This window comes from Hylobates moloch, unplaced genomic scaffold (assembly GCF_009828535.3).
Source record: "Hylobates moloch isolate HMO894 unplaced genomic scaffold, HMol_V3 SCAFFOLD_22, whole genome shotgun sequence".
In the NCBI taxonomy this organism is placed as follows: domain Eukaryota; kingdom Metazoa; phylum Chordata; class Mammalia; order Primates; family Hylobatidae; genus Hylobates; species Hylobates moloch.
The window spans coordinates 47,306,130-47,333,005 of NW_026652297.1; the positions used below are offsets into that span (position 1 = coordinate 47,306,130).

Genomic DNA, 26,876 nt, shown 5'->3' on the forward strand with positions numbered 1-26,876 from the left:
GGCGTCCATCTGCTGTGGCTGACTGGGGCCAGAAGCCCAATACACCCGCAGCCTGTTTGGCCCATCCCCACCCAGAGGAGCTGGGACAAAGCTTCTTCAACACCAAAGCCTATGGTGGTGGAAAAGCAGACTTCAGTGCCTGGCCAGTCTGAGCAGGACACTTCCCTTGTCCTCCGACCAGGCTGCAGCCCTGAGGAACGGTGGCGGTGGCGAGGACAAAGTGCAGACGCTCCTGTCGCTCAGACAAGATGAGGGGAAGCCTCAGAAAAGAAATAGAACGACTGAAGGATGAAAGGAGAGGCGAGGCGCCCCTCTTCAACCAGGGGTCCCATGCTGCACTCTGCGCGCCTCCCAGTGCCCCCTATATCTCCCGGACCTTCCTGGTCACGGGCACCCTACTGGCGCGTGGTACTTCAGTGCGATCGGGCCCTGCGGCCACTGAGCCTTTCCTCCTGGTCTTTGCGGAGGTTTCACTTGGAAGAGGAGGCCAGCGTGGTCAGTGTCTGGGACCCTGGCTGCTCTCAGAGAGCCCAGGCCCTGTTCCAGGCCACCGGATCAGAACTCCAGTGGAAATCAAACAGGAATTCGTCTTTCTTTCTTTTCTTTCTTTCTTCTTCTTCTTCTTCTTCTTCTTTTTTTTTTTTTTTTTTTTGAGACATACTCTTGCTCTGTCGCCAGTGGTGAGATCTCGGCTCACCGCAACCTCCGCCTCCCGGGTTCAAGCGATTCTCCTGCCTCAGCCTCCCAAGTAGCTGGGATTATAGGCGCTCGCCACCACAACTGGCTCATTTTCGTATTTTTAGTAGAAATGGGGTTTCACCATGTTGGCCAGGCTGCTCTCGAACTCCTGACCTCAGGTGATCCGCCTGCCTCAGCCTCCCAAAGTACTGGGATTACAGGCGTGAGCCACGGCACCCGGCCTAATTCATGTTTCTTGAAAGCTCCCCAGATGGTTGGGAAGCACAGGGAGGTTTGGGAAACGCTGCTCATGTGATCCATTTAGACGGTTTCTTTCTGTTCCAACCCTTCTTCCCGCGCACACCTGGGTTTCCCCGGGCTGTGGCCCAGCGATTGATTCCAGTTCTTGATTGATTCTCGGCTACAGCTCTTCTGGGTTCGCGCTGCCCTTCTAGCAAGCAGTACGTGGAAGGGTAGAGCTGTTAAACCAACAGCCCATTGCCTTCCAGTGCTTAGTTTGTGATTTACTCGGGCTGTTATTACCTTTTTATTTAAAATTCGAGGAGCAAATACCGTCTGAAGCACACATCCTTTAAAGGCCTGCAGTGTGAGGAGTGAGCCACCAGAGGGCGCCCGAGCCCCACAACTCACCCTGCTCTAAGGCCCCGCAATGCCCACCCAGGGAGGCCGCGCAGCACGTCCAGGAGCCTGCGGCTTCTGAGCTCTGATCCCAGGAAAGAATTGGACACATATTTAAAAGCTGGGTACGGTAGCTCACGCCTATAATCCCAGCACTTTGGGAGGGCGAGGTGGAAGGATTGCTTGAGCTCAGGAGTTCAAGACCAGCCTGGGCAACATGGCAAGGCCCTGTCTCTGCCTAAAAAATAAAAGCCATGGTTTTCCCATCTCTACCAATAGTGAGAGGTGTGGCTATTGAAAAAATGTCATTCGTGTGGATAGAGCCCAGGAAGAAAAAGGGTTGGCTGGTTGGATTAAAGTGTTATCCTGCCCAGTGGTGGATGTAATAAGATTTAAACCAAAACAATTATCTCTAGAGTGAAATTTTAGGCATCAAGAGATGAGAGGTTATTTAGGAGGGCAGTGAGAATTTCAAATTCAGATGCTTTGGATCCTGAATCCAGACCTTCTGAATCTTGTGAATGCTGACAGCATCCCTGCTCCCTCCCACAAAACCTCCATACTGGTAGTGAGAAGAGGATCGGAGTATTTGAAATGCTGGCTGGCTTAGATCCAGGCAGGCTACAGCAGGAATGACTGAGGTTAGACATAAGGAAGGCCCTGAGGAAGGGAGCACTGGTAAACCCTGATGGATGACTGCGGAAGGGGGAGCTCATGGACCTCCAGAAGGCAGGAAGTGTGTTCTCTCCATGATAAACTGGCACCCTCTGGTTAGTGGGATTGCTTATTAAGTATCATGGTACAGAGACGGTGAGAGCACCGGGCTGTGGGAGATGTGGTCCCAGCCCCAATCCCGCCCCCACCTCACTGTGACTTCACCTCCGCAGGTGTTGGTGAGGATCAGGTAACTCACAAATAAGCTTTTTATAGAGGAAAGACAGTTCTCTTAGACTTGTTTTTTTTTTGTTTTTGTTTTGTTTTGAGACAGAGTTTCGCTCTTGTCCCCCAGGCTGGAGTGCAAATGGCGCTATCTTGGCTCACTGCAACCTCCACCTCCCGGGTTCAAGCGATTCTCCTGCCTCAGCTTCCCGAGTAGCATAGCTGGGATTACAGGCACGCGCTGCCACGCCCAGCTGAGTTTTGTATTTGTAATAGAGATAGGTTTCACTATGTCGGCCAGGCTGTTCTCAAACTCCTGACCTCCTGTGATCTGCCTGCCTCAGCCTCCCAAAGTGCTGGGATTATAGGCGTGAGCCACCGTGCACAGCCAGACTTCTTTTTTTCTCATCTAAACTCCTTGCTTTTTAATCTTTTCTCATAAATCTTCCTTTCTAGATCCCAGGTCTCTCGATGTCCCCAGAATAAACATATTTAACTTCCTAACTGTGTTGTCCTAAACAAAACGGTGCCCTAAGACGGCTCCAGACAGGCTGGGGTTCTGCTAGGAGTGCCATTCGTAGGGTGACCAAGTGACTGTCAGTATCATGTAGTTGTATTCTTTGCAGTTAAGGCAATTAATTAAACAAATACCTCAATGTGATTTTGTTTTTCTAGCTGTAAAAAGATGTAGAAATAAAATAATAAAGCAAAAAGACACTTTGTCCCAATTCACATAAATGTGGCCAAGAACTAAGCCAATCTATCTTACTAGGATGGGCCCAGCACTCCCGACTTCTGAGGTCTCTGGGTATTGTGATTCTGTCCTGCATGGTAGATAAGCGGGTACAGTTTCACACTGGAAGGGACCTTGGCAATCGGGCTGGCTCTCTTATTTTTGTTATTTGCGAATCCACTAAGTGTATCTTCCATGCCTTCAAGATGTTAAATGTGTTAGATCCACGCAGCCCACCACTAAAGACCCTCTTCCAGGCTTGACATCCATTTGTTAATCCACACCCTTGTTTACAGTTGCTCAATTAGTTCTGAGTCCCCTTATATGTACTACAGAACCAACCACAATGCTCCTTTTTGTCCCCTTAGAGGTCATGAAATAATTTCTCAAAGTTTCTCCTTTTCTCATCATTAATACCAAAATGTCCTTTTCTTTAAAAAATTTTTTGTCTTTCCTGCCTTAATAACCTTTTTAATGGTGTTGAGTTTTAGATTATAAAAAGTAACAGCTCAGTTGAAGGGTGTTAACTCATATGTCAACTGGGTGACCACAGTGCTGTCATGCGTGTTAGTGTGTGTGCTTGTGTGTGTGCACTGGAAGGAAGTAAAGCATTGATGGTGATTGGATTAGAATCATGGACTGTAAGTGGTCTTGAAATGTAGTATTAGGATTACACTGCTTTCATGATTACTAAATGCCAATCAGAACTTACATCTTCAATTGAAAGCACACCTGGCCGGGCTCGCGCAGTGGCTCACACCTGTAATCCCAGCTCTTTGTGAGGATGAGGCAGGTGGATCACTGGAGGTTGGGACTTTGAGACCAGCCTGGCCAACATGGTGAAACTCCGTCTCTACTAAAACTACAAGAATTAGCCAGGTGCAGTGGCTCCCGCCTGTAATCCCAGCACTTTGGGAGGCTGAGGTGGGTGGGTCACTGGAGGCCAGGAGTTCGAGACCAGCCTGGCCAACATGGTGAAACCCTGCTTCTACTAAAAATATAAAAATTACCTGGACTTGGTGGTGGACACCTGTAATCCCAGCTACTCAGGAGGCTGAGGCAGGAGAATTGCTTGAACCCAGGAGGTGAAGGTTGCAGTGAGGCGAGATTGCACCACTGCACTCCAGCCTGGGCAACAGAGCAAGACAGCCTCTCTTCCTATGTCTATTTGATGTCCGCTTTTCCCCCAAAAGTCTAAACTCAATGGAGAGATGATTTGAGGTTTCTACAGTGGGATGGTGAAGAGCTGAGTATCTTTGCAGGGAGAAAGGTGGCTATAAAGGGAGACAGAAAAAAACTTCCCAAGGCATAGGAAGGGGCCGGCAGGTCCTTCTGGCAGCAGGACGGTGCCCTGCTCGGGGTTGCACTCAAGGGGTGCAGTCCTCAGCAGGCCGGGGTTGTGTGGGGCCCAGGGAGGCAGGGTCCTGTTACCGAGGCCTCCAGTCTTGGCAGAATCCTGGGTCTTGGCAGAATCCTGGGCATTGGAGAAGGCAAAGAGCAACCAAGCTGTTGGATCCAGGGGACCGTGTGGGCGGGGCATAGACCCCGGCTGTGGTCAAGGCAGCCTGGAGGATACAGGACTGCGCCATATTTTGGGGACCACAAAAGGCTTCCAGATTCAGTTGCTCCCCTAGGGAGAGGGCTGCAGGGCCTGCAATGACTGAGATTGGATTTCCAGCCAGTTCCATGGAAGGCTAGCTTCATTTTATTCGATTTCTTGAAAATAAAGGTGAAACTTCCTGCACACTTGGATTGGTGGTGGCTGATTTACTCCTGAGACCGCTACAAATTCTCAACAGGCCGGGAGCACAGTTCAGATGGATAGGAGGAAATCAGTGTGTGGCTCCTTCCTTCCTCCTTGCATTCCCGCAACGTTCTCAAGCATTTGCAGGTGTCAGGCCCTGGACACAGAGAGACACAGGGGAGACTCCAGAGGGCTGGAGACCAAGCCCTCCTGCAGGAGCTGGTGGTCTAGGAAGGGAGGCCAGGCAGGGCAGTGACATCGTGATGTGAGGGGGCTCTGAGACAGGGGCCCTGAGGAACAGACAGGGCTCAAGAGCTCAGGGTCCCGGGGTCCTGGGCTAGACCTCTTTTCCACACGTGATGGCTCCTTACTGAGCACCCTCTGGGTGTCTCAAACTCACTAATGGCACACAGAGGAGGGTTAAATTAAGAAATTTAAAAATTGGAGTAAATCACTGCCGCTAAGATGGAATTCCTCCATGCCCTGGAGTGGGTTCCTCCAGCACTCAGTTCCCAACCAAGGTAGGTCTTGGCTCCCACCTGGCCCTCTTGTCTGTCTAGCCCTGACTTTGTACTTGCCATTCATTTGATGTATTACGCATTTATCAAGGGCCCTCTGGGTGTGCACAGCACTAAACTAGATGAAATCTGATCAACTGTGAAGAAGAAAGGATGGTGTTATCAGTGTCCAAGTCTCATACATAAAACACCACTAACCTCCCACCCTACTGTCCCCTGTAGTGACCAGAAGGTGGGCCTGGTGGGGTCAAGGGAGCCACAGAGAATGTGCTGATATTAACACACGTGGGAACCAGCAGAATAGGGAGGCTCCAGGACATACTCATGACTCTCAGGTCCAACTGGAAAAGAGAATAGAGAGGCCAGGCGTGGTGGCTCATGCCTGTAATCCCAGCACTTTGGGAGGCCGAGGCGGGCGGATCTCCTGAGGTCAGGAGTTCAAGAACAGCCTGGCCAACATGGTGAAACCCTGTCTCTACAAAAATACAAAAATTATCTAGGCATGATGGCAGGTGCCTATAATCCCAGCTACTCAGGAGGCTGAGGTGGGAGAATGGCTTGAACCTGCGAGACGGAGGTTGCAGTGAGCCGAGACTGTACCATTGCACTCCAGCCTGGGTGACAGAGTGAGACTCCATATCAAAAAAAAGAAAAGAAAGAATAAAAAGAAAAAGAAAAGAGAATAGAGAAATAATGGGGATGAGAAACTTTTCACTATGGATGTGGTAAAGCGTGGTTCTTCTGTACGCAGATCTCCAACTGTTAGAAAAATAGCACAGAACATTCAGAAGTTGTCTAGCTTCATCCTTTCTCCAGTGCCCTGCATCTCTTGCAAGGGAGTAAATTAATAAGTCAGGAGTTAGGACCCAGAGATATGTTTTAGACTTACACGATCTGACAGCTGACTGCAAATCAATGAAGTGCACTTTGAGAAGCGGCGCACTCGGCGAGAGGGGTTGAGATTGTTTTATTCCACTCCAGGTGTTGCTATCCTCTTGGGTTCCACTTCGGATTTTGAACCCCTGTATTTTCTTTTCAAAACCCCCTTTTCCAATGGAAATGCTCTGCTGTTAAAAAGGAAGAAATTGTCTTTCTGAAACTGACATCATGATGCTCCCAGATTTTATGCTGGTTCTCATCGTCCTTGGCATCCCTTCCTCAGGTAAGCACAAGTCACATGAAATTAAAACTACAGTTGCAGAATTATTTAAGCAGAGGAGGAAAAACTATGGTGTTGATAATGTTAGAATTACAACATGTAATGCACAGGATACATTTGGGATAACCTTTAAAATGTGGCCCAAATGAGTAATTCTGTGAGATGTGGGGGTTTTTTGCTGAAGAAATCATATCTATGATTTTCATAATGTTTATGTTTTTGTCATTTGCTGCGTTTCTCCTTCTGAATCACTATGAGCTTGGTAAGAAAATACAAAAGCAGGAAAAACATTATTGAATGCACTGAGCATTACTCAGAGAATTGTCCAAATATTTGGCACAGAAATTTACTGTATCAACTTTTTCTATCATATTTACCAATAATTTCTATATCTGCGTGTAGATATTTAATTTTGTCCAATATGCCCTGTAAACCTACATATTTTAATAAATCTGTGTATGTAGGTAGATTTAACATGTTTATATATCACAATTAAGCACAAATGCATCAAAACTCTATGAATACGTATTTTATGTGACTATTATCAACTGAAAATAGAGGAATTTTTGATAAGGATAAAGGACAAATAAAAGAAAAAAGTGAAAGAGACAGAGATGCAGAGAAAGAACAAAAAGAGAAAAGGAAAGAGGAATAAAGTACTGAAAGGCTTTGGGGATTGGTCATTCGCACCTGCCAATTTCCTGGGTTTGGGAATCATTTCACTTTTTGTGTAACTTGAGAACAGAAAGTTTTCCCCCATTGAATCAGAAACCATCTGAAACCGCAGCCAGATGGTGAGAAAAGTATGGGTTCACTAGCAATTTGTATTAATTTCTCAGTAGTATTTTTGCCACGTTTGATTACTGTAATTTTCAAATGGAGAACTGGAGACACTGAGGGAGATTTGCCCAAATCCAGAAATAAATTCTACATTTCAAGGTCCCAAGGCTGCGAGGCACCTGAACATTATCCTATTGTCAAAAACGCCTTTTCTCAGACCAAGGACTCAAAGTCAAACAGGAATTTCTAAATGCAGAAAGCCTCAAACTCACTTTCGAATATCATGAAATTTGGACTTTTCAAAGTCTTAAATGCAGTTTGCCAATCACAAAAATAATAAGAAACTTCTGTGTGTTTGAGCTTACCATTAATGTGCGTGTGTCTGATGTTTTTCTGTCTTTATTATTCTATTTATTATAAAATAATTGATTCTTACCACTCTTTTCCCAAGGAATGATTTCTCTCAATGGTTAGCGAGGGTGTTTAGCATAAACTCTCTTGGTTCAGCTAAGCCTCGTCCTCTGTGTACAATCATGATTACATAAGAAAACTGGAATTGCTTGGCCTCTGGCATTGGTCTCCATTGTGTGGGCTGGAAGAGTTTGGGAAGATTGTGTGATCTTTCACAGATCTATAATAAATCTAATAACCTGTGATAAATCTTACATCTGTATTTCTAGACCCATTAGCATCTGCTCATATTTTTAAATCTGTCCCATATTTCCTTACATTTTTTAACTTTACTATTCATTGTAAACAAAATAGTTTCTTTTTGTTATGCAAAACTACTTTTTTCAAATTACAAGAGGCAACCCCTTCATTTTTATATTTCTGGCTTTGGTAAAAAGGATCCTCGGGTGTGGCCATGGGATGTCTCTCATATTGCTATTTCATATTTTGTGTGTGCTGTCTGCTCTCAAAAAGCAGGAGGTGTATCTTATTTATCTTCCCATTTCTCTTACAACATGGTGATATGATAAGACATAATATGTTTATTCATTCAATAAATAATTATTGAGCATCTACTGTATCCTAGGAATGGTTCCAGTGTCTTGGAATGCAAGAGGAAATGAAAGCAAAGCTATTTTCTAATAAGTTCTCAGCTGGGCATCGTGGCTCACACCTGTAATCCCAACACTTTGGGAGGCCAAGGTAGGAAGATCACCTGAGGTCAGGAGTTTGAGGCCAGCCTGACCAACATGGTGAAACTCCATTTCTACTAAAAATACAAAAAATTAGCCAGGCGTGGTGGCACACGCCTGTAATCCCAGCTACTCTGGAGACTGAGGCAGGAGAATTGCTTGAACCTGGGAGGCAGAGGCTGCAGTGAACCGAGATCACGCCGCTGCACTCCAGGCTGGGCAACAAGAGCGAAACTCAGTCTCAAAAAAAGAAAAAAAGGTCTCATGCTATCAAGAATCCATTAAATATGCATTATTTGATTTCACCATGAGGGCTAGCTCCATGGGTTGACAGAAGAGGCTGCCATATTTGTGGTATGCTTTTTCTTTTTTTTTTTTGACGAGGCGGCAATAGCGGAAGGAAGAACCAAAATATACCAAAAGGCATCAAAGCAAAAAAACCCCCACATTTCCCAATCGTTTTTGCTGAGATTTGGAATTCTTCAATTATTTCTTTTTTTTTTTCTTTTTTTTGAGGTGGAGTCTTGCTCTGTCGCCCAGGCTGGAGTGCAGTGGCGCGATCTCCGCTCACTGCAAGCTCTGCCTCCCGGGTTCACGCCATTCTTCTGCCTCAGCCTCCGGAGTAGCTGGGACTACAGGCACCCGCCACCACGCCCGGCTAATTTTTTTGTATTTTTAGTAGAGACGTGGTTTCACCGTGTTAGCCAGGATGGTCTCAATCTCCTGACCTAGTGATCTGCCCACCTCGGCCTCCCAAAGTGCTGGGATTACAGGCGTGAGCCACCGCGCCCGGCCTTGTTTTTTGTTTTTTGTTTTGAGACGGAATCTCGCTCTGTCACCCAGGCTGGAGTGCAATGGCAATCTTGGCTCACTGCAACCTTTGCCTCCTGGATTGAAGGGATTCTCCTGCCTCAGCTTCCCGAGTAGCTGAGATTACAGGTGCCCACCATCACACCTGGCTAATTTTTTTTTATTTTTAGTAGAGATGAGGTTTCACCATGTTGGCCAGGCTGGTCTCAAACTCCTGACCTTAGGTGATCCACCCGCCCTAGCCTCCCAAAGTGCTAGGATTACAGGCATGAGCCACCGTGCCCGGCCCAATTATTTCTTTTCTGTCCTGGCTGAGGATAAAAAAATGGCATTATCAGTAAAACCATAAATAATCCTGAAGATTTTTATGAAATCCTGTTCGCAAAATTATGGACAGATGTTGATGGATCTAGAAATACTCACAGATCTGAGATTTATAACAGGTTATTGGATTTAGTATAGATCTGTGAGAGAGAAAAGTTTTATCAAGTCTTACCAGTTGTTTGTACCTCAGCGTGAGTTTGTCAAATTTTGCTAAAAGTGGATGTTGATATGGAGGTGGGAAGAGAGCAGGGGCGTCTGAGACTGAGGAAAGGAAACAGAATCAAGAATAAAGAGACTGGTCGGGTGTGGGGCTCACGTCTGTAATCCCAGCACTTTGGGAGGCCAAGGCGTGCAGATCACGAAGTCAGGAGATCGAGACCACCCTGGCCAATGTGGTGAAACCCCGTCTCTACTAAAAACACAAAAATTAGCGGGGTGTGGTGGCACACGCCTGTAATCCCAGCTACCTGGGAGGCTGAGGCAGGAGAATTGCTTGAACCAGGGAGTCGGAGGTTGCAGTGAGCCGAGATCACGCCACTGCACTCCAGCCTGATGACAGAGCGAGACTCTGTCTCAAAACAAAAAAAAAAAAACCAAGGGTGCTGCAATGGTTCATTTTCCAATGTTCATAATCCAACATTTTGGGAGGCCAAAGCAGGACGATTACTTGAGCCCAGGAGCTCAAGACCAGCCTGGACAACATAGTGAGAAACATCCGTCTCTACAAAAAATTTAAAAATTAGCCAGGCATGGTGGCATGTTCCTGTAGTCACAGCTACTCGGGAGCCTGAGGCAGGAGGAGCCCAGGAGGTTGAGGCTGCAGTGACCCATGATCATGCCACTGCACTCCAGCTTGGGCAACAGAGCAAGGCCCTGTCTCTATTAAAAAATAAAAAAAATAAAGAGACCAGAAGGTCAGGTCTTCAATTCCAAAGGAAAATTTCTTTGTCTTAAGGTGTTACTAGGGACCTTATCAATATCTTTCATGATTTCGTTCAGTGGGGCTGAGAGAGCCCCAACCCCCTCACAGAGGTGTCTCTCCAATCCCCTGGTAGCTGTGTTACTTTTACCTGACTGCTCTCTCTGTTGAGATAAACAGCAGCTGTGAGTGAAGGGCTCTCCCCAGTCACATGCACATCTTAAACTCTGGCAGTCTTTTGTATCTTGAAAACAGCAAATGTCTGGGGTTAATAGGCCACATTTTGTGGATGTTTCATAGACACAAAGACCCTAAAAGCCCGGAAGGTATGAGCTGCTGGAGGCCTCAGCCATCACCCATTCGCTTTTCTTATTGTCTGGCCCCAAAGGAAATATACATATTTATTTAAAATAGAAATAAACATTTATTTATTTATTTATCAGAGCCTCACTGCACCACCCAGGCTGGTCTCAAACTCCTGGCCTCAAGCAATCCTCCTGCCTCAGGCTCCCAAGTAACTGGGATTTACAGGTGTGAACCACCACACCCAGCCCCACAGGAAATATTTTGACAAAGAAAAATGAGACAAAGATTAAGCAAGGAGGCCAGGCACGATGGCTCATGCCTGTAATCCCAGCACTTTGGGAGGCCGAGGTGGGCGGATCACCAGTTCCGGAGATCGAGACCATCCTGGCCAACATGTTGAAACCCTGTCTCTACTAAAAATACAAAAATTAGCTGGGCATGGTGGCATGTGCCTGTAATCCCAGCTACTTGGGAGGCTGAGGAAGGAGAATTGCTTGAATTCGGGAAGCAGAGGTTGCAGTGAACCAAGATCGCGCCACTGCACTCCAGCCTGGCAACAGAGTAAGACTCCGTCTCAAAAAAAATAAAAAGAATATAATTCTTCCAGGTAGTCGATTGCTCTAAATAACAGTAAAGCATTCTGGAAAATACAATACTAACAGCAAAACATCAAAAATAGCAATAACACCAAATATACGTATATTGAATTGAATTTTTGGAATAAGGGAAGATGGCTGGCCTGGCCGCCAGAAGACCACGCAGGCCACCATCAGCTGGATGGCCCTGGGCAAGGCTCCTCTCAATGCCCCAGTATCTTCACCTGTAAAATGAGGGGCTGGGATGGTCCTGGAGGTGCTTCTTGGCTTTATTGTCTTAGCTTCATTATCAGTTCACTTTTCCTTCCTCTTTCATTGAGGCCGAAATTGGGTCCAAGCTTCTCTAAGAGATGCATCCATGTCTGGAAGTGGTGGCTCATGCCTGTAATCCCAGCACTTTGGGAGGCCGAGGCGGGCAGATCACTTGAGGTCGGGAGTTGGAGACCAGCCTGACCAATGTAGCGAAACCCTGTCTCTACTAAAAATACAAAAATTAGCTGGGCATGTTGGTGCACGCCTGTAATCCCAGCTACTCAGGAAGCTGAGGCATGAGAATTGCTTGAACCCAGGAGGCAGAGGTTGCCATGAGCCAAGATCATGCCACTGCCCTTCAGCCGGGGTGACAGAGCAAGACTTCGTCTAAAAAAAAAAATATATATATATATATATATATATGTATCCACAATGGGGAACACTCATCTTCTGAGAAAAAATTCTTGGTTTCTCAATGGATTACTGAGATGGATCTTAGAATATTGTGATTAATTTAAAATATAAGTTATTTTGCAAAAATGTGGTCTATGCACAACTTTCCAGGAATTCTTTTATTCTGTAATACAAAGACCACTTGTCCTGGAAACTTTGAGCACATCTGTGATTTTACATCTTCAGGAGCAGTGAGCCAGGCTGGCTCTGCCTCATTCCCCTGGGTCACAGAAAGCCCTGTTATGGCCTTTTGTTCATGTGTTCATTTGTTCATTCATCAAACATCATCAAATATTTATGGAGGCCCTGATCTCAAAGGATCAACTGTGAGAAGCACTTGGCCTTTCTCATAATGTTCTGTTTCACAAGAAGGACAAACCAAAAACGTTTCCAGGCTTATCCTCTAAGTCTGCTCCAATAATGCCAATGACTTCAGCTTCTATTTTGGAAAGGTTCTGGAATTTTGAAGATATTAGGTAGAAATCATTTAATCTTTGGCTTTTTTTGTTGGGGGGATAAAGTCTGTTTTGGTCAGAACAGATTTGCATTAGTCAGGCTGCCATCACAAAATACCATAGACTGATTAAAAACAGACATTTATTTTTTCACAGTTCTGGAGGCTGGAAGTCTGTGATCATGTGCTAGAAAGTCAGTTTCTGGTGAGGGCTCTGTTCCTGGCTTGCAGACAGCTGCCTTCTTGCTGTGTCCTCACATGGTGTGTCCTCACATGGTATGTCCTCTGTGCCTCCTCCTTATAGGCTCTGTCTTTAAATACAGTCACATTGGGGGTTAGGGCTTAAACATTTGATTTTTGAGTGATATAAACATTCAGTCCCTAACAGCCAGTACAGTTCATGCTTTTTGTTAATTCAGACGGAAAGTGCGCCTTCTGACAGTGCGCCTTAAGACAGGTGGAGATGTATGTTGTGCCTGAAAAAGCAGAGCTGCTTGCTGCCCCTGGATCTTGGTGAAGAGCAGGATTCCTATACCTTCACAGGGAGCACAGCTGTGTAAGCGCAAACGCTAAGCATGTCAGGTCAGAATTCTAGATTTCCCCTCCCAACGTGCAACTCCACCTCCTTTCAGAATGACTGGACAATTTTCCTTTTGGGAAAGGAAGTTCGTGGTTACAGTCCCTGCTCATCTTCAGGAACCCTCTCTCTTATGTGTCCAAAATTCTTCTGGCTCACGGTTGTCTGAGCTAATAGGGGTGTGTGTGTGTGTGTGTGTGTGTGTGTGTATGCTTGCATGTGTTGGTTCAGGCATCATTCAGTTGTTCTTGGCCTCCCTGGCGTGCCTGCATCCATTGTGAGATGGTGTCTTCAGTAATTTGTGCTAATTTGGCTGACTCAGGGACTCTGTAAGAACTTCAGCATCTCAGCAGCTAGTCAGGTGGTGCAAGCAGCCATCAGATGCCTGTCAGTGGCTACTGTGGCTTAACCAAATAGGAGATTGCTTTTCTCACATACCAAGAAATTTGGAGGCCAATAGTGCAGGGCTATCAGAAACCCAGGTTCTGCGTGTCTTTCCATTCTGCCCTCCTATGTGTGTAGCTTTCATCAGGTTTTCAAGACAGATGAGTGGCCAAATCTCCAGTTTCAGACAAAAAGAAGGAGGCAGACATGTCAGATCAAGTCCATCCTTTTTAACAACCTTTCCTCTAACCACCCCAATCCTAACAGCTTCTGTTTGTATCTAATTGGCTACATGTGCCACAGGCCATTCCCAGATGCAAGGGAGCCCAGAGCTGAGCTTTTTAAGCTGGCACCATGCAACCCTGAATAAATTTAGCATCTGTTGCCAAGGAAAAGGGGGGAATGCCTGTTGGGCAGGGAACTGGCAGTGTCTGCCACAATGCTGCTGTGGTTTGAATGTGTTCCCCAAAGTTCATGTGCTGGAAATTTGACCCCCAACACAGTAGTGTTGGGAGGTGGGGCCTAATGGTAGGTGTTTGGGTCATGGGGGCACCACCCTCATGAATAGATTTATGCCATTATCATGGGAGGGGTTGGCACCCTCTTGTCTCTCTCATCCCCTCTTTGCCCTTCCATCATGTTTGATGCAGCAGGAAGGCCCTGACCAGATGCTGGTGATCTCACCAGATGCTCATGATCTTGGACTTCCCAGTCCCTAGAACCATAAGCCAATAAATTTCTGTTCATTATAAATTCCTCAGGTTGTGGTATCCTGTTGTAGCAGCACAAAATAAGTGAAGACAAGTGCCTTTCAAACAATATTCTCTGCCTTAGAGGAGGGGGCTGCCTGACCTGGGGATAGATGGAGGAGGACAGCTGTGTCCTCACTGCTTCCCTCTTCTCTTGAGCAATTCACTTCTGGCCCAAACTCTCCAGATGCCCCTCAGTAAAACAAAGTCCACGAAGCTGACTGCATTGTTGCTCGAGTGGTTGTCCACTCAACAGCCATTAGCTCAACAGCTGCTGGGTGACAGTCACTGTTCTAGGAGCTGGGAATACAGGAGTGAGGAAGACAATCCCCAACTTCCTGGAGCTGGCATCATCTAGGGAGGGGAGACAACAATAAACAGATAAATGTGATATGATTAGGTTCTCTACTGGAAGATGAAGTACCCTAAGAGGATAGAGAGGAGAGGGATTTTTAAATAGTGTAACCTGAAATGACTTACTCAAGGAAATGACATTTGAGCAAAGACTGGACAAGTGAAGGGATGGCTGTGGGCTCTCCGGGTAAGGGTAAGAACTTTCCCCAAGCAGAGGCATTCTGGCTTGTTCTGGGAATCGCAGACTGGCCCGAGGGCTGGGGAGGAGGATGTGGGCAGTACGGTGGGGGAGGTGCACAGTTAGGGCCATACGGGGTCAGGGAGACTGTGGTGGGACTTAGGATGTTTCTTTCTGAGTGTGATGGGAAACCATCTGGAGCGCTTAGCAGGGAACTGACATAATCCTCTAGCTGCTGTGTGGGGAATGGACTGTAGAAAGGTCAAGAGTGGAAACAATTAGGAAGCAGTGCAGGAGCCCGAGAGAGAGAGCATCTGTGCCCTCAGCGTGGCCCCGGTGGAGGTGGTGGGGAACAATCAGGGCTGGGATGTATTCTGAAGGACATTAAGACCCGACGTGGGGTGGGAGAAAAAGAGAGGAGTCAAGGATGACTTCAAGAATGTCCCCCTGAGCAAATGCCCCCTAGAGGCTGTGGGGTTCCAGGAAGGTTTCCTGGCTCTTTACAGACTGACACCCTGGTGGCTGCCCAGCTGGCTGCTCCCAGTGCTGCTCTTGGTACTAATAGTAATCAACAGATCAGTTTTTGCTTATTAAAAAAATTTTTTTTTGAGACAGGATCTTGCTCTGTCACCTAGGCTGGAGTGCAGTGGTGCTACCATCACTCACTGCAGCCTTGACTTCCAGGACTCAAGCCATCCTCCTGCCCCAGCCTCCCAAGTAGCTGGGACTATAGGGGTGTGCCACCACACCCAGCTAATTTTTTTATTTTTGTAAGACAGGGTCTTCCTATGTTGCCTAGGCTGGTCTCCAACTCCTGGGCTCAAAAGATCCTCCCACCTTAGCCTCCCAAAGTGCTAGGATTACAGGTGCGAGCCACCATGCCTGGCCCACAGTTTTTAAATAAATAAGCACAAATGTAAGGTTGCGTCTCTCCCTATCACTCATTTGCATTTTATGTGGAGGAAAACGGGGCTGGGCACCATCAGAGCACACGGCCCACCTCACCCACGCCTCTGAGGTGCTGGGACAGAGGCACCTGGAATTGCTCCTCTCTTAGGACAGTGCCTACGGAAGCCTCCTGCACACAGGGGGATCGTGCACTGTTTTGCTTTTCTTCCTAAAAGAATCCCTGGATTTTGAGTGGGCAAACCTGGAGGGTATGTATCTCATGAGATCATTACCCAGCATGTGGGTGTCTCACTGGGAATAAAAAGGTTTTCTATGGTCAGGACATGGTGCAGAATGAGTTGCTGTAGGATATTAATTGGGTGCTGAACAGACAAGGAGGGGCAGGTTAAAACTCCCATGCTGATCAGTAATGGGACTGCACCTGTGAATGGCCACTGCACTCTAGCCTGGGCAACATAGTGAGACCCTGCCTTCTTTTTTTAAAAGTAGGGGGCTTCCTTGTTTTAAATGTGATAGCATGGCATTGTAAGGAAATAGAACTCTATTTTGGGACTGCATTCCTAAGCCATTTCCCCAACTGGAGGGTTAAAGCTTAACACTGGGTGTTTCTGAGGTTCTCACACAGTGAGGCACTGGGCAGAGTGTGACATCCTGGCTGCTGACCAAGGAAGGACTTTGCAAGGAAAGGCTTCCTTGGGAAAAAGACAAGAGGACCGTGAGGGGCACACAGCTGGTGTTCAGTGACCACGTGCCGACTCTGACATCTACTAACACACATAAAACGAACACCCACTATGGGCCAGGCACTGTTCTAGGTGCTGGGTAAACATGATCAAATATAATGCCCACTGCGCCCGTCGTCAGGGAGCTCCAGAGGAAGACAGGTGTGACAAATGACAAGAGACTTCCAATGGGAGATGCTGCAGGCTCAGGGACGGAGAACAGCTGTGGGCAGGGCCCATCTCTGTGAAGAGGGAGCGTTGCAGATGGGACCAGAGGTGGGGGTCAGGGTGGCTGCAGATGGAGCTTTTGGGACCTGGGTGTTGACCCCATGATGGGAAAATCTCGTGAGACAGTGCAGCTCTGGGTAAAATGTGGATTCTGGGCTGGGCGCGGTGGCTCACGCCTGTAATCCCAGCACTTTGGGAGGCTGAGGAGGGCAGACCACAAGGTCAGGAGATTGAGACCATCCTGGCTAACATGAGAAAACCCCGTCTCTATTAAAAATACAAAAAATTAGCCGGGTGTGGTGGCAGGCACCTGTAGTCCCAGCTACTCCGGAGGCTGAGGCAGGAGAATGGTGTGAACCCTGGAGGCGGAGCTAGCAGTGAGCCGAGATCGCGCCAATGCACTCCAGCCTGAGCAACAGAGTGAGACTCTGTCTCAAAAAAAATTCACACACACACACACACACACACACACAAATGTGGATTCTGTTTTCAGCTGTGTGTGTTTGGAGGGAGGTGGGTGTGGACATGGAGACCCTTGCATGCTCCAAGTTGCCTTTCAGGAACTGGGCTGTTTAGAAACAGACACAGCCTATGGTGCAGGAGGCCAAGGCCACAGGAGCCACGGGACACTCATCCAGGCATCGTGCCCCTCCCATTAACCCAGGTCCCCCCATGATTCTTTTACAGCCACCGCAGGTTTCAACTCAATCGCCGAAAATGAAGATGCCCTCCTCAGACATTTGTTCCAAGGCTATCAGAAATGGGTCCGCCCTGTATTACATTCTAATGACACCATAAAAGTATATTTTGGATTGAAAATATCCCAGCTTGTAGATGTGGTGAGTAATCCTTGGCACTTGGCTAAAAAGAACATGCATTCCTTAACCTGTTTATGAGTCTAAAATATATTTTTTCCCTATGTCTGCCATTTCATTTTTAAAAATAATTTACTGTGAGAGAAAATCTGCCCCCAAGAAGCCACTAAAATGACCCAAGGAAAGAACGAGAAGTTGTCACGGGGTAAATTTTCATTGCAGCACTGTTAGTGTGGGACGATTTGCTGTGGGGAGGATGTGGTTGCTAAGATAGTCATTGCTCCTGGCCCAGTTTGCTGAACACCCAGGGAGGAGGGCTGGGAACTGCAGAGAAGAAGGGCTGAGCCTGGGGCTGACGTGCTGTGATCTTGGATCCTCCCTGGCTGTGCCCTGGGCTGGTAGGGGGTTCTGCAGAGAGACAGGGTGGTAACAACAGTGCCCAGAGTAAGGCCCATTCCTGCTCTCCCTAGGCAGCCCGGTCACCTCTCCTGAACTCACCCATGCCTTCACATTCTAATTTTCCTTTTGAGCTTGCCTTTCTGCCATGATTGTGTTCTTAGAAGAAACCAGTGAACTTTAACTCCCTAAATGCAACAAAATTGTCCTGCTATGATCCCCAAAGCCCCAGAAGAATCCTCCTATGTTGTCCATATTCTCCACCCCACTACACACATGTGCGCACACTCACCTGCCCTGGCTGGCTCAATACCCCAGGATTCCTTCTAGGAAGTCATGCAAAGCCCATCTCCAATTTAGCTATTATTTCCCTCTATTTTGTACCTTCATTATTATTATTATTATTGTTGAGACAGAGACTCTGTTTCACACAGGCTGGAGTGCAGTAGCACAATCTTGGCTCACTTGCAACCTCCATTTCCCAGGTTCAAGTGATTCTCCTGCCTCAGCTTCCCGAGTAGCTGGGATTACAGGCATGTGCCACAATGCCCAGCTAATTTTTGTATTTTTAGTACAGACGGGGTTTCGCCATGTTGGACAGGCTGGTCTCGAACTCCTGACCTCAGGTGATCCACCCTCCTCGGCCTCCCAAAGTACTGGGATTATAGGTGTGAGCCACTGCGCCCAGCCTACTTTGTACCTTTAAAGTGCCTTCTGGGTTATCCAATTTTATGTACATATAGCCACAATGAACTGCTACTTGTTTCAGTTGTTTTTCATTTTAAGGAAAATCTGCATGCCATTTGACTATTTATATGCCATATGACTGTTTACATGCCATTTGACTATTGTAAATTGAGAGTCTTTTGCACTTTTAACACCTCAAAGGTAAGATTCGGATAGATTTTTCTAATCAAAACCAAACAAAAAACAACTGGGTGTAGTGGTGTGCACCTATAGTGAGCTCCTTGGGGGCTGGGGTGGAAGAATGGCTTGAGCCCCAGAGGTTGAGGGTGCAGTGAGCTATGGTGGCACCACTGCACTCCGGCCTGGGCAACATCTTGAGACCCCATTTCTAAAACAACAAAAATCACAACTTATTTTCACTTCAACTTACAGTATTTTTTTAATTGTCATTTTCTTAGGATGAAAAGAATCAGCTGATGACAACCAATGTGTGGCTCAAACAGGTAAATTTCAATCCGAGGATTGTGTCTGCTAACCCAGTCACTTATTTTCTATTTAGAAAGGCTCCCATCTGAAAAACAATTATTTAAGAAGGCATATCGTGTTCCTCAGGGAGATTTGCGGGAAGGGTCTATGGCTTTTATTTTCCGTTGTGAGTGTTGGGGAGTTGATCCTGGCAAGCCCCTGAGTACACACTGTTGTGCATGGTTGCTCCCAGCAGTAGAGCTGCTCGTGGAGCGGGCAGAGGTGACTCTCCTGCCATAAGGCCTGGGGATGGGCCCTGGGACCACTTAGAGAAAACAACAAAGAGCCTCCAGGATGCACCACTTTCCCCCAGGTAGGGAACTGAAGCTGGGTGGGAAAATTCAGGGCTACATCCTCCCTAGCCTTCTCTGGTCCTCTGTGGGTAGAATCTACCTCTAATACCTCTTGTTGCTTCCAAGGAAGAACTGAACCCTGAATGAGGGAATAACAGGGCTGCCCATTATTAATTTCAGAACAGAGTGAAGCCTGAAACAAAATGATGAATATGTGTTTTCCTGACATCACTGAAAATGCATTTTGAATCGTCCTCAGCTTTCTTCTTAGATAATTGCTTTTAGCTTGGCTAGAGCTTATTTCCTAAAGTCAGGGGAGTGTGCCCAAAGGAGTTTGTTCTAGGATTGTCAGTAAATAATTACCATTCAAATCCCAGTTTCGCATATGTTATCTACAAAGAGAAAATATTGACATTTGATAGCAGGTAAGAAGTCTGGTTTATCCCAGCTACTCGGGAGGCTGAGGCAGAATTGCTTGAACCCAGGTGGCAGAGGCTGCAGTGAGCCAAGATCGTGCCACTGCATTCCAGCCTGGGTGACAGAGCAAGAGCCTGAGTCAAAATAAATAAATAAATAAACTTGGTTTAATTGCTTGTGTTTTTATTTTGCCAGTGGTTTTTTTTTAATTTAGTTTTCTCATATTTATTTACATATTTATCTGAGACACAGTCTCATTCTGCCGCCCAGGCTGGAGTGCAGTGGCATGATCTCGGCTCACTGCAACCTCTGCCTCCCAGGTTCAAGTGATTCTTGTGCCTCAGCCTCCTAAGCAGCTGGGATTACAGGTTCCAGCCACCACGCCCAGCTGATTTTTGTACTTTTAGTAGAAACAGGGTTTCACCATGTTGGCCAGGCTGGCCTCAAATTCCTGGCCTCAAGTGATCCGCCCACCCCGGCCTCCCAAAGTGCTGGGATTACAGACTTGAGCCACTGTATGTGTTTATTTATTTTTTAGATTCAGGAGTTACATGTGCAGGTTTGTTACATGGATATATTGCGTGATGCTGGGGTTTGGGCTTCTAGTGAACCCATCACCCAAATAGTGAACATCATACCCAACAGGTAGTTTTTAATCTTATTCCCCTCCCTCCCTCCTTCCTTCCCTCCCCCTTCATCACTTTTGGAGTCCCCAGTGTGTTTTGTTCCCATCTTTGTGTCCATGGTTACCAGTTGTTTAGCTCCCACTTCTAAGCGAGAACATGTAATATTTGATTTTCTACAGTTTTTTGTTTGTTTGTTTTCCTTTTTCTTTTTCTTTTTTTTTTGAGACCGAATCTCACTCTGTCACCCAGGCTGGAGTGCAATGGCACAATCTCGGCTCACTGCAACCTCTGCCTCCCGGATTCAAGCGATCATCTTGCCTCAGCCTCCTGAGTAGCAGGGACTACAGGCACATGCCACCACGACCGGCTAATTTTTGTATTTTTAGTAGAGATGGGGTTTCACCATGTTGGCCAAATTGGTCTTGAACTCCTGGCCTCAGGTGATCTGCTCACCTCAGCCTCCGAAAGTGCTGGGATTACAGGCGTGAGCCACCGCACCCACCCTAAGTATTTTGTCCAGATATTGCCTAATTTGCCCCATAGTTTTAAAATATTCCTGGTAGGATATCTTTCTGCTAATGCTTTATAAGGAGCAATGGATACAAGAAACAGCAAGGAGTTTCCCCCAGCTTCATTTCATGTCATCAAATTTCTCCCACCCAACAATTTTAGTGAGATTTGGAGAACTATCATGATTTTCAGTGCTTTCTACTCATCTGATTCTCTAATCAGTAGAAACGGTCTGAATATTGTTTTACTTGCAAATAAAAATATCCAGAAGAAAATAATAAGCTTGGAATGTATATATAAAAATACCATTTAAATAAACATACCTTGCTATACACCCATCTAATTCCCCAGTGACTTACCCACTTTTGCAATTCAGAGGCCGTAGAATTGGGAAGTATTTTGAGTTGATAGAGGCCAAGAAGAAATCCCATATTCAAGCTTGCAGGGGAGAAAAGAACCCACACTTTCCTCTTAAGATGAAAACAGGCTTAGAAGTTAACAAAAAATCAAACAAACACACAAACCTTTACCTGCACGCTTCCTTCCCCCACTGATCTCTCTTTTTTTTTTTTTGAGTCTGTGTCTCACTCTGTCACCCAGGCTAGAGTGCAGTGGGTCGATCTCGGCTCGCTGCAACCTCTGCCTCCTGGGTTCAAGAGATTCTTCTGCCTCAGCCTCCCGAGTAGCTGGGACTACAGGCACGTGCCACCACACCTGGCTAATTTTTGTATTTTTGGTAGAGATGGGGTTTCAGCATGTTGGCCAGGCTGGTCTTGAACCCCTGATGTCAGCCCAAAGTGCTGGGATTACAGGCATGAGCCACTTTGCCTGGCCGAGATTAACCTCTAATCTCTCACAGAAAGCCGGGGTCCAGGGACTTTGGGCCTTCATATGGGGATAGTAGGTCTTTTCAGTTTTCTTGTGCTTTTGAAAATAAGGAGTCATTTTGGCCAAAGAGAACAGCATTAGACACAAAAGAGTGGACGCCGAGGGCCCTGAGGGCCTCAGCTACAGCTTTGGAAAGGACTTCCCACAGAGTGTGCCACCAGAATCCCAGAAGCCTGGTGGGTGTCTTCAAATCAAGGTGGAATTAAATCCTGAAAGTCAATTCAATACCCAAAACCAAGCAGGAGAAATCCACAGGCATGGAGCACACTGACACTTGGAAAAGTCAGCCCACTGACTGAAGTTCCCATTTAACAGAAGCAATGAGAATAATCGACTTTTTAAGGTATAAATATATAAGGTATAAGTGCAGTTTTGTTACACAGGTATCTTCGCAGTGCTGAAGTCCAGGCTTCTAGTGTACCTAAATACTAATGTACATTGTAACCATTAGGTAATTTCTCATCCCTCATCCACCTCCCACCCTCCCACTCTTCCGAGTCTCCAATATCTATTGAGATTAATATACTTTAATTGTGTTTAATTCACAAATGTATAAATGAGGTTTATCTCATTTAAACCTCTCTACCACCTGACTTAGGAATAGAGACATCATTACCCCTGTTTTATAGAGATAGAAGAGTCCAGTCCTCATCTGGCAGGAATCTGGGTTTCCTAACCCCTGGCCAGGATCTTTCTGTCCATATGCAGCCTCCTCCTTGAACACTAAGCCCTGCTTCTAGATCACAGGAGGAGCCAAAGCAGGAGAAACGAAGCTTCACATTCCAGAAAACTACAGAGGATATAGTCAATGCGACGTCTATTTGCACAGATTGAGTTCGGAGTGGGAAATGTTACAGTGGATATTAGCTAATACGCGCTGTTATGGCACAGACAACGTTGGGGCAGAAAAGAGAGGTCATTTTTATAACAGTGGGTGGCAAGAAGGGAAGGCTGCCTGCAACAGGAGGCATTGAGCTCTTCCATGATGTTATTTTTATGCTTTTTAAAAAAAGCTTTTTGGCCGGGCGTGGTGGCTCATGCCTGTAATCCCAGCACTTTGGGAGGCTGAGGCGGGTGGATCACAAGGACAGGAGATTGAGACCATCCTGGCTAACACGGTGAAACCCCATCTCTACTAAAAATACAAAAAAAAAATTAGGCGGGAGTGGTGGCGGGCACCTGCAGTCCCAGCTACTTAGGAGGCTGAGGCAGGAGAATCGGTTGTACTTGGGAGGTGAAGCTTGCAGTGAGCCGAGATCGCATCACTGCACTCCAGCCTGGGCGACAGGGCAAGACTCCTTCTCAAAACAACAACAACAACAAAAAAAAAAAAAAAAAAACAACTTTTTAAAGCTATATGGATTAAAGAAGGCTGAATGATTAAAAAAAAAAAGATGAAAAAAGAAAACCAAGATAAAACAGATATTTATAAAAAGCTATCATTGGTGTTTTACACAGATCTTAGTTCCAGAGCAGCTAATAATAAGATTTACTGAGTACTTATTAAGTGCCCAGGCACTATGCTAACTGTGTAACGGGAATAATCCCATTTAATCTTCACAGCCATCCTATAAGGGAGGTTCTATTACTATCCTAACTTTGCAGATGAGGAAACTGAGAACTGGAGAGTGGAAGTGACTTGCCCAGGGTTAAGCACTGTTAGGGAAGTCCGACTTATGTAGAGAAATCTTTCACTTGCCTTAGACTGGAGGGAGAGTTTGGAGAGTGTCCTGTTCTCCTGTTAGTCCTGTTCCTGTATAATTTCCTAACCCTGGTCTTCTAAGGCTTTGATTCCTCAATCTCCGGAACATCTGATGGAGTTGGTCTAGAAAGAATTCAGGAGAGAATGAAGTTAGGATCCACTCCATCTTCCATCCATTCACCAGGATTTATTTACATCCTATTTGCCAGGCGCCCTGCTAGATCCTAGATGTATAAAGAGTAACACACAGCACCACCTGAAAGAAGAGGACATAGCGTTAGTTACCAAAAAATAATTATCATGATAAATAGCACAAAGAAAGTACATATAAACCACTGTGGTGCTTAAAAAATGACAATGAAACAGGAAGAAAGCCAGGGAAAGCTCCCAAGAGGAGGGGATATTTAATTTGAGTCTTACAGGACAAACAGAAGTTCTACAAGCCAAAAAGGTGGAGAAGTTGTGAACCACCTGAATAGTGAATAGTAGTCCAATAACATCACTATCCAAAAGCTCTCACATTTGAGCAAACCCATTGGTAACTCTTTGCAATCATCTCTGTGTCCCTCAGTCAAAATCAAAACAAAAATGTCCAATTCCCCCTCTTTCCTCATTTGCCTCCCAGACACTGAAAAATGTTCTCTAATTCATATCCACATGGAGAAGAAAATTCTACATACTTGGAACAAAAGCATGTTCCGTGGTAGCGCATGCAAATGAGATACTTGTGGGGTTTTTTAAGCCAATTCTCCCGTCTTATCCTCTGTTCCCATAGCTCTCCTCTGGTATATTTAGACACTCTTCTTCCACCCTCTCAACCAAAGAAAGAACTTTATAAAGCACAAATCTAGTGACATCCAGAGGAAGTCTTCTACATGGTGCTATTTTTATTTTATTGATTTTATTTTGCAAACTAGTTTGTCTTCCTCCTTTGTACTTCCAGACAGTAATCAAAACCCTACAAACTATAAATATATTGTTAACATTGACTCACTAGAACTACATGAGAAAGTACTTACTGCCCCAGCCCCTCAGATCCTGCTCTGTCATATCAAGGTTAGGAAAACGTGGAAAGCACCTTAGAGACAATGAAAATTAAACTGACCTTTTTTTTTTTTTTTTTTTTTTGAGATGGAGTCTTGCTCTGTCACCCAGGCTGGAGTGCAGTGGCATGATCTTGGCTCAGTGCAACCTCCGCATCCTGGGTTCAAGTAATTCTCCTGCTTTGGCCTCCCGAGTAGCCAGGATTAAAGGCGCCGGCCACCACGCCCAGCTAATTTTTGTATTTTTAGTAGAGACGAGGGTTTCATCATGTTGGCCAGGCTGGCCTCGAACTCCTGACTTCAGGTTATCCACCCGCCTTGGCCTCCCAAAGTGCTGGGATTACAGGCGTGAGCCACTGTGCTGGGCGAAACTGACCTTTTTTGAAATGACACAAGGGTTGGCCCTTTTGCCTAGATGTTACAATAGTAATAATCACTATGACAACAAATGCCAAATTTACTCAATCCATATTTCCTGAGAGCCTACTCTGCACTAAGTGATGCAGGGCAGGTGAACCCCAAAACTGGGGCTTAGCCTGGCTTCACGGAGGAAAGAACTCAAGGACAGCGGCGGCAGAGATACTGCTCCCTACAGACCACGGCTACCCGCCAGCAGTGTGCCCAGACAAGGGCTGCAGGCATATTTATACCCACCTTTAATTATATGCAAATTAAGAGGCAGTTTATGCTGGAATGTCTAGGTGGGTGGTAACTTCCAGGTCATTGCCATGGAAAGGGGTGGTAACTTCTGGGTATTGCCATGGCGATGGTAAACTGACATGGTGCCCTGGTGGCCGTGTCTTATGGAAAGCTGCTTCTGCCTGGCCCTGTTTAGCTAGTTCTCAATCTGGTCCGGTACCCGAGTCCCCGCCGCCAGAGTCAGTTTCACCTTCTGCCTCATAAGGCCCTGAGCTGGGCGCTGTTGCATATAAAAGTAAGACAATGAGAGGACTAAATGACCTGGCTTCGCTGTAGCTGAGACAGTTTGTTCTCCTCTCCCCATGACAATCCTGAGGAAAATAAAACTGCTGGAATGTCTGCCAAGGCCATCTTAAAGTAGCAGTGTCTTTCCAACAGCTGATGTCTGTTTTAGATCAACCAAAAGTTCAGCAAACCTGAAGGCCTTATTGGATAGACCCCTGGAGCTGATTTCTCAGGAAAAATAAGAAGCAGACCTCTTGTGGAAAGGTCGGGCTAGTCCTAGAGGTCTGGGTGATCTCTCCAAAAGTCTACCATCCACAACCTGGAATGGCACTTAGAAGTTCATGAATTCATCTCAGATCTTTACTCATGATCTGATTTTCCTTCCTTTTCTGCAACCTTACTCTGATCTTAGCAAAGGAGGCCAAGTTTGGACTTCTTATTCAAGTGGACCCTGGTAAGAATTGAGTAGGGGTCAAAAGGCCTGCTATATAAACTTGAGCAAGTCACTTCACCTCTCTGACCCTCAGTCTCTGCATCTATTAAATAGAGGTAATGCCTAGCTCACAGTGTTGTCTGGGGCGTTATATGAGATAATGCATGTGAATGTGACTAGCTCAATAAATGTCACTTTCTGTTGCTTTCTCATCCTTTTTTTTTTTTTTTTTTTGAGACAGAGTCTCACTCTGTTGCCCAGGCTGGAGTGTGGAGTACAGTGGTGAGATCTCGGCTCACCACAACCTGCGCCTCCCGGATTCAAGTGATTCTCCCACCTCATCCTCCTGAGTAGCTGTGATTACAGGCACGTGCCACCATGCCTGGCTAATTTTTGTATTTTTAATAAAGACGGAGTTTCACCGTGTTGGCTAGGCTGGTCTGGAACTCCTGACCTCATGTGATCGCCTGCCTGGGCCTCCAAAAGTGCTAGGATTACAGGGGTGAGCCACCACGCCTGGCCTTCATCCTTAATAACAAATCACATTTCTTGGACTTAATAACTCATGAATTTAACAGGAATATGAAACATATAATATGCCATGTTGCTGCCTTTAAGATTAAAATGAATCAACAAGAATTTGGCTTTAAGAATTTCACATCTAAGATGACTGGAGATCCCAGGGATGTCCCAGAGACTGCAGATCAAGACAACAGCAAAGAGTATTTGTTCCTTATTATCTTTTGGTCCTATTAGCATTGAAGTAAGAATAATTTGGGGACTTGGCCGAGTGCAGTGGCTCACACCTGTAATCCCAGCACTTTGGGAGGCCGAGGCAGGCAGATCACGAGGTCAGGAGATTGAGACCATCCTGGCTAACACAGTGAAACCCCGTTTCTACTAAAAACACAAGAAATTAGCCGGGCATGGTGGGGGTGCCGGTAGTCCCGGCTACTCGGGAGGCTGAGGCAGGAGAATGGCATGAACCTGGGAGGCGGAGCTTGCAGTGAGCCAAGATGGCGCCACTGCGCTCCAGCCTGGGTGACAGAGCGAGACTCTGTCTTAAAAAAAAAAAAAAAAAAAAAAAAGCCTTACTATTTAGGTTTAAATAAAATTTGGCTCTGGGTTGT

General features: G+C 46.1%; 1 protein-coding gene across 1 annotated transcript in view; it reads left to right on the plus strand.

Annotated features, from left to right (window-relative positions):
• Positions 1-248: 248 nt before the first annotated feature.
• CHRNB3 (cholinergic receptor nicotinic beta 3 subunit) overlaps positions 249-26,876 on the plus strand; it is a 45,184-nt gene continuing 18,556 nt past the window's right edge. The window contains exons 1-3 of the mRNA XM_058433414.1: positions 249-495; positions 17,175-17,326; positions 18,844-18,888. Of these exons, the coding sequence (XP_058289397.1) occupies positions 249-495; positions 17,175-17,326; positions 18,844-18,888 (444 nt within the window). The remainder of the gene's footprint in view (positions 496-17,174; positions 17,327-18,843; positions 18,889-26,876) is intronic.